The sequence below is a fragment of the Anopheles moucheti genome, chromosome 3, assembly GCF_943734755.1.
Source record: "Anopheles moucheti chromosome 3, idAnoMoucSN_F20_07, whole genome shotgun sequence".
Lineage (NCBI taxonomy): Eukaryota > Metazoa > Arthropoda > Insecta > Diptera > Culicidae > Anopheles > Anopheles moucheti.
The window spans coordinates 61,976,954-61,991,092 of NC_069141.1; the positions used below are offsets into that span (position 1 = coordinate 61,976,954).

General features: G+C 42.9%; 1 protein-coding gene across 1 annotated transcript; it reads left to right on the forward strand.

The window, feature by feature from the left end:
- The first annotated feature begins 684 nt into the window (after positions 1-684).
- On the forward strand, positions 685-2,606 carry LOC128304272 (insulin-like growth factor-binding protein complex acid labile subunit). Its single transcript, XM_053041432.1, has 2 exons — positions 685-710; positions 1,283-2,606. Exons 1-2 carry the CDS (start codon positions 685-687, stop codon positions 2,568-2,570), a joined length of 1,314 nt encoding a protein of 437 aa, XP_052897392.1. The 3' UTR covers positions 2,571-2,606.
- Positions 2,607-14,139: the final 11,533 nt, after the last annotated feature.

Consider the following 14,139-nt stretch of genomic DNA (forward strand, 5'->3'; position numbering starts at 1 on the left):
TAGGATGTCCGGCTCATCATTGGGATGTGGGAAAATCATCATTAGTTTTGTTTAAACACGTTTGCCTTGCCATGAATATAAACAAACTAGTGGGATGAAGTCGATTTCCTTTGCAATAAGCTCGCCCTAAATGCGGCATCAACGGCAAGGCTGAAAAAACCGCAACGAACCAGATGCCGACGGCAAAAACATTGCGATCGGAATGTCGATTTGATGTAACGCGATCGTGCAGCGATTCGCTCAGAAGCGGGCGATTCCCATGACGATCAGTACGGCGTATGACGTGCGTTGAATGCAATTTCACGCGATAAGCAGCTTGGGCGATGAATTGAATTTTGTTCAACCCAACGAAGCCTAATGATCTGGAAATATTTAATATTACTCATATCTTTTAACGATGAATTTTAACGCACTTTGTAAACATGTTTTGTTTTATTGAACGCAAATAAAACGGTTTGCATGATTTTACGCGGAAAGTACGGTCTGTCACAATAAACACGGTCAGTTATAGGAATACATGAGGAATCGTGATTACAAGTGGCCGGTGGGTTAAAGTTGAGGGTAAGCAAAACATATTCCGGTCACTTCCTTATCTCATGCGGTTGATGATACCGTGGCTAATGGTGAGTTAAAACCGACGGGAAGCGTACAGGCGAATCAGTTTCATTCCATTCAATATTCAAGATGGTTAAACTGTGTGTTGTTTTGGTGTAAGTATATTGAAGATTGTAGAAGATTTTGATATCCGTTGTGTAAAATGACCGTGAAATATTTTAAGCTTTATTTGCATCTGTTTGCAAAAGTGTAGCTGTATGTGAATTGTGTCTGTGATTTAGGGAGATTTTACCGCACACGTCTTGCTTCTAGGGCATTATTAGGAGGTGGAATACGGAATAACTTGAACCTATGAGCATAAATTCGATTATACAGCGTAGTGAAACATTCTCATGTAGAAAAGTTTTATGCAATAATTCGATGCGAAGAACCACAATAATATTCACTGAAAACTCATCGAAAGACTGTAGTTACGCAATCAAAGACATGCAAATTGCCTACTTTAAGTTCCGACCCGAAAATTTTAATTTTAAAAGCTTCTTCTACGGCTTACGTGCGTGAAGGAAAGTGACAATGTAATTAAAATGAAGCGTTCCGAACAAAATGGCTGATCCAGTAGTTAATCGTCTGTGTTATTGTTATCTTACTGAGACTCTATTAAACATCACTTTGTTTGTTTCATTGCTTTACACAATTTAATGACTAAACTCCCTTCTCGTCTTTCCAGGATGGTAGCCATCGCGCTACCTCAAAGCGCCTTTTCGAAACAACTCGTTTGTACCATGGAGCCGAACCGAAGCTGCAGCTTGATCGGCGCAAAAGTGTCCCCGGACGAGATCACGTCAACCGAATTCACCAGCTCAAACCCATCCTCCCTCACCAGGGTACAGTTCGCGCGCTCCTCACTAGCAGCAATTCCGCCGGCCATGTTCCAAACCTTCACCAAGCTGGAAACACTCAACGCAACCGCCAGCGACATTAAGCAAGTGCAGTCGAACAATTTCGCCGGTGCAAAATCACTGCAATCGCTGTTCCTGGACGGCAACAAGATTCACGATTTACCGCGCGAAGCATTTTTCGGTGCCCATCGGCTGCAGCTGCTAGACCTGTCGAACAATGCGATCACCACGATCGACGGCACAGCGTTCAAGCGGTTACGCGACCTGAAGACGTTGCTGCTGGGTGGAAATAAAATCACCGCACTCGATGCTAGCGTGTTCGATGATTTATCCGAGCTGGAAAATTTGGAACTGCAACAGAATGCCCTGTCGTCGATCAGCGACGCAGTTTTCGGTGGATGTCCGTCACTAACGACGCTGAACGTATCACGCAACGCACTGAAATCGTTCAATTTGGCCCAGTTCGAGCGCCGTTGGAATTTTGATTTGATCGATGCCAGCCACAACCATCTCGCGTCGGTGAGAATCCCACCGAACCTGCGCCAACTGGTCGCAATCGGAAATGGAATCCGCACGGTGGAAAGCACGGCCGTAAATGGGTCGGAGCTGATACTTCTCAAGCTGCCGCACAACAAGCTGACGAGCATGGACGATCTGCCCGTGTTCAACAAGCTGATCAGCCTGGATCTGTCGTTCAATGCGATCCGTGAGTTTGATTTCCGTTCGGTCGCACGGTTCGGGAAGCTGGTGCTGCTCAAGCTGGATGGCAATCAGCTGGGCTCGCTGAGCAATGGATTGACGGAACCGATCACGCACCTCAAGTACGTCCATCTGGCCGACAACCAGTTCGTCCATCTCGATCTGGACGTGCTGCGGACGGTACCGCGCGTGCTTAAGCTGGATCTGCGTCGGAACATGCTGGAACGGCTCACGGTGACGGATTTGTCCGGCTCGTTCCCGGTGATGGTGCGCATGATGCTGGAGGGCAATCGGTTCGGTTGCGAAGATAGCCAGCCATTGCTGAAGCAGCTGAAAGGATCCATTACGGCGTACGCCATGACGCGCGCTGACTGTCGCAAGGATCAGAACCTTATCGATGGAATCTGTTGCTCGTAGGTGTTTGATGTAAGTGGTTTTGCAGAATAAAATAAAGTTCGCATTTTTTAATTGAGCTTGGTTTGTCTTTACGCTAATTGTGCTAGTTATTCGTGAGAAAAAAAATCTTCATGAAAAGATCTTCATAAACTTTACACTATAAAAGGTTCTTCAATTTCCATGTTAATCTTCATATTTTACCGTATTTTAGTGTGTATAACCACCTCTTTTTAGGTTAAAAATGACTAAAGTCCAATTAAGGGGGTCGTTATGGTAATCACTTTTCCGTCGACAAAGGTAGTCACTTTTCCGTTTTAGCTTTATAGGTTAAAAGTCGTTTTGTTGAAATAAAAGGATGGATGGATAAGACAAGGATGAATCCTTGGCTAAAAAATTGGTTTGAAACAAGAGACCTGGAGCTCTTATGAAAAATCAGCAATGCTAGTACTGGATGCATTTAGAGGTCATCTACCAGGAGAAGTTAAACAAATAGTTCTTCAAAACAAAACGTTTCTGGAAGTCATTCCTGGAGGTCTAACCAGGCCGTTTAAGGGTATGATAAGAGAAGAATGGAGTTAGTGGATACAATGGGCTGATTCGAATCTGACTCCTTTAGGAAGAATAAGAAAAATCCACCATTCCAGCAATCTGACAATGGGTCATTACTGCATTATCTGGAGTCAGCGAAGCGATTGTCGTCAAATCCTATCAAAAATGCGAAATCAGTAACAACCTTGATTTTGGGACTGAGGATCATGCAATTTATGAAGAAAGTGATGACGGGGATGATGACAACGGAAATGCGTTTGAAAACACCAGTGAGGACGATATGGAAGAGTATAATGAATTGTAATGTTTAAAATTAATTGTAACAATAAAATTGTTTCAATTGTTTAAAAAAAAAGAAAACAAATCTTTTTTTCTAAAAATTTTGGATAATTCATCTAGGGGGTCGTTATACACGCTAAAATACGGTACTTAATTCACGTTGCAGTAAACAGTGACCGCCTCACAGAACTTATTCCAACAATATTGCTATTCCGCCTTCCGGCCACTTCAAACACATTGTAGAGTTCTAATCTTTTCTACTACACCGAATGGTTTAGTTTAACTTTTCACTAGTTTATACACTTATTTCACCAAGAATGCAACAACTTCTAATCACCATCCTTTTTCTTGTAATCTTAGTAAGCACTGATACACACGATCTTTCCTTTTGGACACCATCATCAGGAATAGTTCTTAAGCCATGGTAGAAGAATGACTTGGTGTACCTTTCGCTAGAAGCGTTACCCATTCCACACCACAAACAATGGGTAGGTTTTTACTAAATACGAGTGAAATAGAACGATGCAACGCAAAAGTTTCACACACATTGATGAGTGAAAATGAAGGAAAAAAAAACTCCCAACTCCGCTCAATTTTCCTCAAAAGAAAACTGGTTTTCCAACCCGTTTGATGCGGCACCGGAATTCAAGCTGCTCGCACCGGGAATGGGTCACAAGCCGGGTTTGGTAATTTGAATAAAAGGAATCACGTTCCGCGTGTCCTGTCAGCGTGGCATATAAAGCAAACTTGTTTGGTGGAAAAGGGGTTAAGGGTTGGTTTCAAACTTGCCTGGCCAAAGTGTACTAAGCAACAGCAAAAAAAAAGTCCGTTGGTTGTGATTTGCTGCATGAGAAACAAACGCACAGCGAGTCCTTTCCGTTTGACCCCATGAGCGTCCCCGGAGCATGATTATTGTGCAGTGAATGTCCTGTGCGTTCCCTTCTGCCGTTCCAGCTGTCATGCGAAGCGCAAATGCATCGAAGGAAAACCCGCTTCCGCTGGTCTGTGGCGCACCCCGTGAAAGGGTTGATCCCAAGCAAAACAAAAGCCCGGGTCTGTGGCCGAAACGGAACGCCAGAATGGGAAAATTGAATAATATCTAGATTGATAATAATGCAAACAAAGATTTCGAAGAGTATGTGAGTGTGTTTTTTTTCCTTCAACAGCCTGTTTGAGTCTCTCTCGCTTTTGGACCACGGCCACGGAAAGATCTTTGGCCCTCGTGGAATGCAGCCCGGGAAAGGGGATATTGTTTGCTTTGCTCGGTTTTGGGATTTGGTGTCCTTTTTTTACCGCATCTGGACACATTCACACTAATGTCCAGAAGCAGCCGAAAGGGTTAGAACGACCATTTCGGAAGGCCGACCGTTTCTCTTCAGGTTGGCCCTAGTTGGCGGAAGATTAAAAAAAGGGATTGAACAACAAAAAAGTGTACAACAATCATTTACCCAGCCCTGGTTGAAGGGACATTACTTTAGCCGGGCCGGGGGTTGCATGAAAATTTACCTAATTTTGGGATCCCAATCGAAGGGAAACGGTTGAATCGGACTTTACCGGATAATGGTCGGTTGCTCCTAGGTCTTCTACACGGACACGGGTAGGATGGAACAGCTGATTGGTGATGCAGCTGCTAGCGCACCATCGTCGGATGCTGCGTATCTCCTTTCGGCCAGGAGCTTTAAGCCACTTTCCGTCGGTCACCACAATTAGCGGGTCGCCGTTCCGTTTCGCACCGTTAAACATGCGTCCTGCGCTTGGACGGTGTGTATGCATAATTTAATGAGTGTTGCTACCGCTCCTGAGCGCCAGAGTGTGCTGTGGCGTACCAGATCGCCCAATCGGACCGTTATTATCGCAGCGCTCAGCATCCCCTGCGGTGCATAACACTCCGACAGCTGGCCACTGCTATTTCGGTCGTTATTGGTGTGGAGATGAACTTGCTTTTTTTTATTGTTGGGCACATATATCGGGTACTTTCCGAATTCACACGCGATCACGATGAAACGAACGGTTTGAAGCGGCCTAAGGATGGTGTCCATGGTAATGATGCAGCAAGGCACATTACATTATGGGCTTTTACGTTACGTTATCATACACAGCCCATTACATTGTTTGTAATGAGGTTTGCTGTACCTGAGTACTATCTTCGATCAGGTGTTTCGTATGAGTGAAACATTGTTCATTGGGAATTGTTTGTGGTTTTTTGTTGCTGCTGAAATAAACGAAAGGGTAACTTGTAGCAATAAAAGAATAAGAATTATCAAAACGCTTTTATACATCATGTTTAAATATTGTCCGTTTGCTTTTCTTTTAAGTTTATCACAGTAGAATATTTCCTTCCTTGCCATTAAAATATTTGTAATTGATCAATAGGAGTAGAAATATTAACTCTTCGAAAACATTACTAGCATATCACGTCTTGAATTTTTCTTCTCTTGGGATTTATTTGTCGTGTCGATAAAGGCTTTAAGGATCCTCACAGTTTTCACTTTTCTTTACAGGGGCATTATTAGGTCAACTTTATAATTGATTTTAATAGATTGATTTGAATTTACACATGTCGTCACATTTATCGTGTGTCTTGGTTTAGTATTATGACATATCTATCTTGCCGTGCTAGCTATCGGACTATTCTAGTCTATTCGGACCAGAATCCCTCAAACATAGACGAATATCGGCATAGCGCTTTTTACACATAATATTATCAGCTGATTCATTGGAAGGGGCGTTGATTCTTGAACTTTCTTCCACAACTTTCAAGTGTTTTTCAAGTGTGTCAAGGTCCTTTATGGTAAAATAATTCCAATTACCAGATCCTAATTATTTCAAATACAGTAATTTCATACAGCTCCGTCGGTAGTAGTGCTAGGTTAAGTTAAGCTAACCTTACGTCGCTGAATTAAGCTCATTTTGGCCTAAACGAAACATTCCCATTTTGTTTATTGCTTAATATAAATATGAAGTCATCCTCATTCAGCAGGGTAATTGTTGTAATTAAAAATAAATTTTGAAAAAAGAAAACACTATATTGCAAACAGAGCACTGGAGATATACAAAATAGTTGAAGCAGATTAAGTATAACTCAAACTTACTCCACAACAACTGGATATTTTTAACAATGCGACTGGGCTTTGATTGTCTTTAGGGAATGGAGTAATATATGGATAGACAAAAAATAAAGATAAAACCGGTGAAATATTTATTTAAACACTACATAATGGACATGTTTTGATGAACATTCACATCCTATCGGTTAGAAAAATAGAAGTACAGAAATGCCAATGTGGCTACGCCCATCTGAATGGGGATGGTCGTCCACGGGGCAATGAGATATAATAGTAAAGATTCGAAAAGAAAAAACCATCTACATCTACATCCACACACAGAACATACGCATTACTGAGCAGCACTAGCGAATGCATTAACCATAAGTGCAAATTACAAATTCTTCTGCCGGCTGCACTGAAATGTTTTGCCGGTTTTGCTTTTTCCCTGGGCCCGTCCGGGAGTACTGGCGTACAGACCACCTAGTAATGGCGGATAGCGCTTGTGCTTGTGGGGCAAATAAAAATGCAAATAAAAAGAAATATTCCTTAGAAAATATTCCGGGTGGAAAAATTGCGATGCAAGCAGGGCAGACACCGGTGTGTTTCGCTCGTAATCATCACATCGGCTATGGGGTTTCGGTTTCGGACCGTAAGGGGGTTGGGCTTTTGCCGCTTTGAGCCATTTTCGAGTGCTAGAAGTAGTTTTGTGTGTGTGTGTGTGTGTTGCAGCGAGTCGCCATTTTTTTTTCGGTTGCTGCTGAGCGACACATACCCTCTCTATTTCGCACTTGCCAATTTGTCGACGCCGTCAGGGGGATGCCGGTACGTTCGAGGGCATATCCTTTTGTGCAACCCCTGGGTGAAACTGCACTGCCCGAATGCACCGAGCGAGAATGTGTGTATGCGATCGTGTGTGTGTGTGTGAGTGTGTTTGCAGAAAACCGCCTCAAGAGTCACTCTTGCGTGAAGTGCAAGGAAAACCGTCAGTCAAACGTTGGACGGGGCCGTTTTTTTGCGTTGCTTCGATGTGCTTTAGATCGTTTTCTCGGTGTTTTTTTTTTGGGACGACCGTTTGAAGAAGCTGCTTCGGGAAGTAAACTGCACATTTGTTCGTGAAAAGGTGAAGACGCACGGGAAAAGAAAGCCACAATGAATCCCTACGATATGTGCGGGCTGTTTGGGTGAAAAGAAATGGTTAAGCCCACTGGCCCTGGCAGAGAGCGAGAAGGGCGAAGGGTGCTGCAAAAATACGAGTGCTGTTTTGCAGTGACGTGCCTAGGATCGGTCGTGTCAGCGTAAACGATGGGAGGGAGCCAATGTATGTTTGTTCACGCGCTACCACTTGAGTGTTTTGAGGCGACGAATGGGTGATGCTATTTTTTTTGCTGTTGCTCCCTCTGGGACAGATTGCAACTGCACTGGGTGGAAGTAAAAAAATAAAATGGCTGCAAAAATGCACCGACGTGTGACGCAACGATCGTGAATGCTTTGTTATTGTTTTTGCTTTCTTTCTTTGCACCACACTTCAACTTTTATCTATACGATCGATCCAATGATACTACACGCAGAAGCAGACGGGAAAAAATATACATAGCATCATATAAAAACAATCGTCAGGGTTGTAATGCAAAATAAAAAAAAAACCCAGAAAATATTACACCAATTATTTGGTATATTATTGCCATAAAAAATGGAATTCTGAAACGCTTTCAGGGTTGAAGAGTTTTCTGTGGGCACGCAAGATGCAATTGGTAATTGCAGTTTGTTAACTGCAAACGATTCATTGGGTCCGGCGAGTGTTTAATTAGGCTTATTATGAGCGAAAGTAATAAAACAAATCGTTCTCTTTATTAGTAACTGTTTATAACGAATGCAGAAAGCAGTTAAAATTGGCAATGCAATGGTTGAAGCCATATGCAAGTAAATTACAGATAAAAAATAACTAATTGATCATACTATTTGATATCTTTTGAATAAAAAGATCAAAGAAATGTTTCAATTGAACAATACATGGTATTATTATAAAAAATGCATAGTATTAAGAAGAAGAATTCGAAACTTTTAGCATCAAACACCCTGTGCATCAAACAATGTCTCATAAATTTCTCAGTAAACGAATCATTTTCATTATGAAAATTTGATATGCAAACATTTGAAAACCATTTCCATCTTCCAAATGGCTGTCCAAATATAGAAATAACTTCCTTGTACACATTGCTTCAGGGTGGGTCAGTTTGCATCGCTGAATTTCTTGTCTTAAGAAATAATGGTTTCCAAACAGCAGTTGGAAAGGACAGGAGAGCTCTGTAAGGTTCAAGCCCCTGTTTCCTGAGTGGATCCCCGTTCAATGGCCGGAGATGAACATTTTCGCTTTAAAAATGTCTTGACTTTTATGAGGAAACCAAAGCAAAAAAACAGCACATTCACTCTCTCGCACACACATAAAAACCAAAACGATAAAAAAAACAAGACCCTGAGCGAAAAAAGTACATGTCAAAGTCCATTAAGTTCAGGACGCAATGGAAAAGCCATCCCGACGGTAGAGGGAAAAAGGCAGAAACCTTTTGCGGTGTGGACGTTGATTTTCATTTTTCCACTCCCCGACCAATTCCGGAGCGCGGTGGCAATATTTGCCCGTACGATGATGGCGTTAGCGAACCTCCTGATGAGCCGCGAACCATATTGACCACCCCCTCGGTTGAAACGAAACGCGCCAGGGGGTAAGAGTAAAAAAAAAAGTAAAATGGATCTCGCCGAGTCGTTCATTATCGTGTTGGGCGTTGGTGTGTGTGTGTGTGTATTTTTTTTTACTTCACCCTGTTTGCATTCCCAGTCCGCGGGACAGATTGGCAGCCCTCTGCCGAAAGGAAACCATTTCCGGACGGATTTGCCTCGGCAGGATCGAATGGACGCGTTGAAATTCAAGCGGCGAAAGAGGGTGGCGGTGGGTTTACCATTTTACTTTTTCCCACCCACAGAGTTTTCCATTTTCGAAGAAAAACAAAATGAAGTTGAAGCATTTTTGGGCAACTTGTATGGCTTGCTTCGGGATGGCAGGCATCTTGAGGGTTTTCTTATAATGTGGACTTTTTTCTTGCTGTATTTCTGAACGACTCTGGGGACTATGGAAGGCGAGCAGATTATTTGATTTTGGATCCCATTTTGGACAGTGAGAGACGTTCTTCCAATAATTAAACATTTAAAAAAGGCACTCGATGGGTTTCGTCTTTGGAGATGTAGTACTGTCTTTAGCTTATTAAGATCGTCAATATATCATGTGACATTAGCAAAGTCATTTTATTATATTTTTGGTTTGAAGCAAACTTATCTGATATGTTGGATTTGTTTAAAAATTTATTACCTATACTTATTAAAAATTCCTATTAATCTCCGATCAAAATGCTATTAATCTTGTTTGAAATTAAAATGTTTAAAAAACAACCGTTAATTGAAAATTAATTAGTTTTACATATATTATTTGCATAAATTGTTGCTAAACACATTAATTTACTTTAAAGCTTGATGTACTGCTTTACAAAACAATCTAATGTTTGATTGTTCAATAAGTTTGGCAACAATTGTTGATTTTTAATTTACTGTTTGAAACACCTACCAAGAAAAAATACTATTTAACCGAAATTCGTCCAATAACAGAATTAGATTGCACACACTCTCGATGCAAACGAGCGTACAAATAAAATCCCAATTTTAGACGTGTTCTCCAAATTCCTTCCCCTAACCGTAACGAAAATTAGATTTCGAATCACTAATTGAATGAAAATTTATTACGTTCCATCCCACTAGCCCGCCTCCGCGAGCAGGAGAGGGCACCGCTCCCCGAGCTCTACGTACAATTCTCCGCACTAAACCCTGCCAACCATTGGGTAACGGCCACTGGGTAACGAAGGGAACGAATCTCCGGTTTTGCTTTGCAAAAGTTTCCTTCCCTCGCACTGTTTCCGGTCGTTCGTTGATCGAAAAATTGTCTTCGTTGCTGAAGAATTTCCCATTTTCCTTTGGAAACACCGCCGTGGAAACCGAACGGGAATGAGCAAGAAGCAGGTGGAAATTGATTTTCTATCCAGGGGATCTTTTGCACAAATCCATGGCCGACTCGAATTGGGTGGTTGCGTTGTGGGGTGGTGTGGTGTGGTGTGGTGCGGTGAGTGGACGGCAAAATGGCTACTGCCGCTTCATCGCGTGGCTGCGTAATTGGGTAGAAATGAGATTATGATTTTTATGACCAATTTTAAATGGTTTACCAAGACAAGCTAGTGGTGGCGAGGATAACAAAATGGTCCGTTCGAATGTGGCGGCTTTGAGTGAGCGCCGGTGTAAAACTTTACGTTCAGCGTTGTTAAACCTGTTCCTTTGGCTATTTGAGACCACACAGACATCATCTGATCCGGTGAAGCCAACGGCCACGTTTACGATTTGCGGCAAGGAATTGATGGTACACATAAAAATAAATGAACCCAAGACATTCCATGCAAATTGGCCAAGTGTACAGCCCTCTCCCATAAGCTCCCGGTTCAATTAATCACCTCGGCACTGGGGGAACGTTATTCGTCCCGGTAAGCTCAATAACTTAATCAGTGTTTCAATATCGAACAATTAAGTAAGCATGATCGAGTAGGACTTCGATCGGTTTCCTATCAGTTCCTTTGACGACACGTCGAAGGTATCTGTAGCGCTCGCCGATCGCAAGCTTAATACACACACAAATTGAAACCGACCACTCAAGTTACGGCCAATTACGGCATCGATTCCGAAAGGGGTCTTCCGCTGCGAAAGACCGGAGACCCGCGGTGCAAACTGCAACTCCTTCGCCTTGAGACTATCCTTGCAAAAGGCTGTGTGTTACAAGGCGACGGCAGCTCGTTAGCTGCCGGGTATTCCTTTCGCGTAGTTCGCGGCGGCCCAACTTGTTGGCGGAATCGCGCGTGGAACGTAGCGCACATTAATCAATCTATTAAACGGTGCCATTTATCAGGGAAAAGGTAATTTCATGTGCAATTTAACTAAATTGATTTATGATGCCACCGCCTTCCGTTTGCTGTAACACGGAATGTCCCGAGCGTACCGGTGTACCCGTGTAGTAATTTTTCTCATTTTCCACCATTTGCAAGCATCGAAATTGGCCTAGGCAGTAGCGCTGTGGTGGAAAGGTGGCTCAATTTGGTGCGATCCTTTTTTGGGTTAATCGGTACTGGTGCGCTGGTTTGTGGGTTCCGATACCGCTTGGGTGGGTGGAAATCTGTTCTGTTCGATCGACTCGTTAATTGGTGGAATCTAATACACCCGGTAGCCAGTGTGAGTTCGTGTGAGTAAACGGTAAAAACAAATTACTTGATATTATTTAGCGTCTCGTAAGGTAAATTGGTGCACTCGTTTCAACGGAGAGCAGGTCTCAAGTGGGTACTTGTGGGCAGGGCAATAGAAAACAATCAGTGGGAGGTAATTAATTTTAATGTCTTGGAGTTGGCTGATGCCTATGGACAACCTGAGTATTTTTTTTCATGACTCTCTACCAATATTTATCAATTATCTTGATTTAAAATTGTAAATAGAATAAACAAAATACTAAGTATCCTTGTTCATAAAATCTAGGGTTTTAGTGTACTGATTGACTACCGGTTTGTCTACAGTCAAGTAAACTTTGAACAGGTCTTGTCATAAGAATATACACCGGTGGAGTCATAAAGCCGTTTTCAATTGGATAGAGGAGTCGATAGAGGGTCGTAGTAGGCCAATATTGTGATCGCATTATTGCGTCTTGCATAACGCGTTGTGGGACAAGCTGTCAAAACAAAAGAGTTACGAGCTACAAAAAAGTTACCTAAATGATAGTAACAAATTCTGGCCGCTTCATAGCAAGTACAGGCAGTCCCCGAAATACGCGGATTCGGAGATACGCGGTTTTCCGAAAATTTGACAGCTGAGCAGGTTTATAGCACAAAATCTAAACAGAAAGGTGAAGTTTTTGGTGGAAATAACTTTTTTGATCATATAAAACATTTCTTTCTAACCTGTTTTTACGTAATCTTCCTAAAAATCACCTTATTCGCTGAATAAATTAAGTGTAGAGAGGGAAGTCGACTCTGCGACTGTGAAGTATAAACGAAATTGCACCAGGATTCGACTTACGTGGAAATTCGAGTTACGCGGATTCTTCCCGGGTTATAGCAGTCCGCTATAATAGCGTATCTCGGCGACTGCCCCTACTAAATTGTGTAATGACTAAGTTCACAAGACAGGACCAGTCCAAAATCCCATCAAGACCAATCCTCGGTACGATGGATTGACTATCCAGCTACGGGTTAACAACGTCAAAGAGAGACAGATTAGGCAGGTTTAGACCTCTGGACATTGCTGCTTGGAAAAAGAAAATATTTTAATTAATCGTTTGGTGTATTAAAATGTAAATACATTTTAAACAGCTTCCTGCATCAAAATGTTATCAAGGAAAATCCCGGAAAATCCGGCCTTTTTTAACACAACGTATCGGTAACAAACAAAAGTGTACAAACGATACTCCCCGTATGCCGAATAATAATTATGGTGCAAATTACACTACTTTGTGTAGCCCGGTAAAACCCACCGGATTGCCACAAGGAAAACACTTTCAGCAGCTTGATATATTGACGCTTGTAAATGCGCACTTATGCACACATGTTCTCGCAGTGCAACTTGCATCTGCTGAACTGGAAAATGCTGAACCCGAACCGCCCGTGTGTTGCGTTCTTTATTCACTTTTCGCGTGAAATGGTTGGAAAATTGTAACCGCTACTTTGCGCCGCACCACCGTGCACACCGGGCGGACCCGGCGGACAAAACAATAGGGTTTTCCGGTGACAACATATTCACAATAGGCTGTAGCATAAGCTGTAACCATGAGTAGTAGGGCACATTGAATGTGCACCGGCTGTCGAACGATGAATGTGGCAAGTGTGTGCATTGTGTGAGGATGTGCAAAACTGTACCGCAATGCACTGTACCGCGAGGTAATGTGGGGATACTTAAACAAAACAAAAAAAATGGAACAAAAAATCACGCTGAGAAGTACCACCTTCACTGGTCGGCCTTAAGCAGCATTATCGCAATTAGCATTTGTATGCAATTTTTGCACTATACTTCCTCTCAGGCTCATATGCCATTGCTTCGAGCGGGTTTTGCACACTTTGCTGACGCACACCCATACAAAAATGCACACAGCAGTTGAACAGGGCCAGAAAAAAAAGAACTCAACCGAATTCACAGCATTAGAAATGGTGCGGTTGGCAGGACGCATCCGGCACTCGTCGGAAGTGTTTCTATCCGAGCGAACCACACCGAAGGCTCCACTCCAGCCAGTGTGCAATTGAAAAATCTTTTTGAATAGTCCCACCGTCTGTCCGCCACCCAGTTCCGCTCCTTCCGGTCGGCCGCAATCCTTCTTCATTAGGGTGCGTCTTGGTTGTGAGGTTGATGAAAGTGTGCGCCACTCGTCAAAAACCGTCAACCGGCATCTTTAGGGGCCTCATTAGCAGACGCGATCCTGCTCCCGCTCCAGTTGCCCACGTTTCACGGATTTCCCCGTGCGACCAGACATTCCTGGATGCGACCATGGGCATGGGCTGTCCTTGATGAGAATGAAGCCTGAAGGATTTGCGGCGGTACCGTTGGTTGGGGGAGTTGGAGTGGAGAAATACAGCTTTATCCTTGTTTGTCAATTT

What these genes read in the sequence shown, in the direction of transcription:
- LOC128304272 (XM_053041432.1), top strand. Translation starts at nt 685, where the DNA reads ATGGTTAAACTGTGTGTTGTTTTGGT. An exon ending in AAACTGTGTGTTGTTTTGGT is followed by an intron (nt 711 to 1,282) that starts GTAAGTATATTG and finishes TCGTCTTTCCAG; the next exon opens with GATGGTAGCCATCGCGCTAC.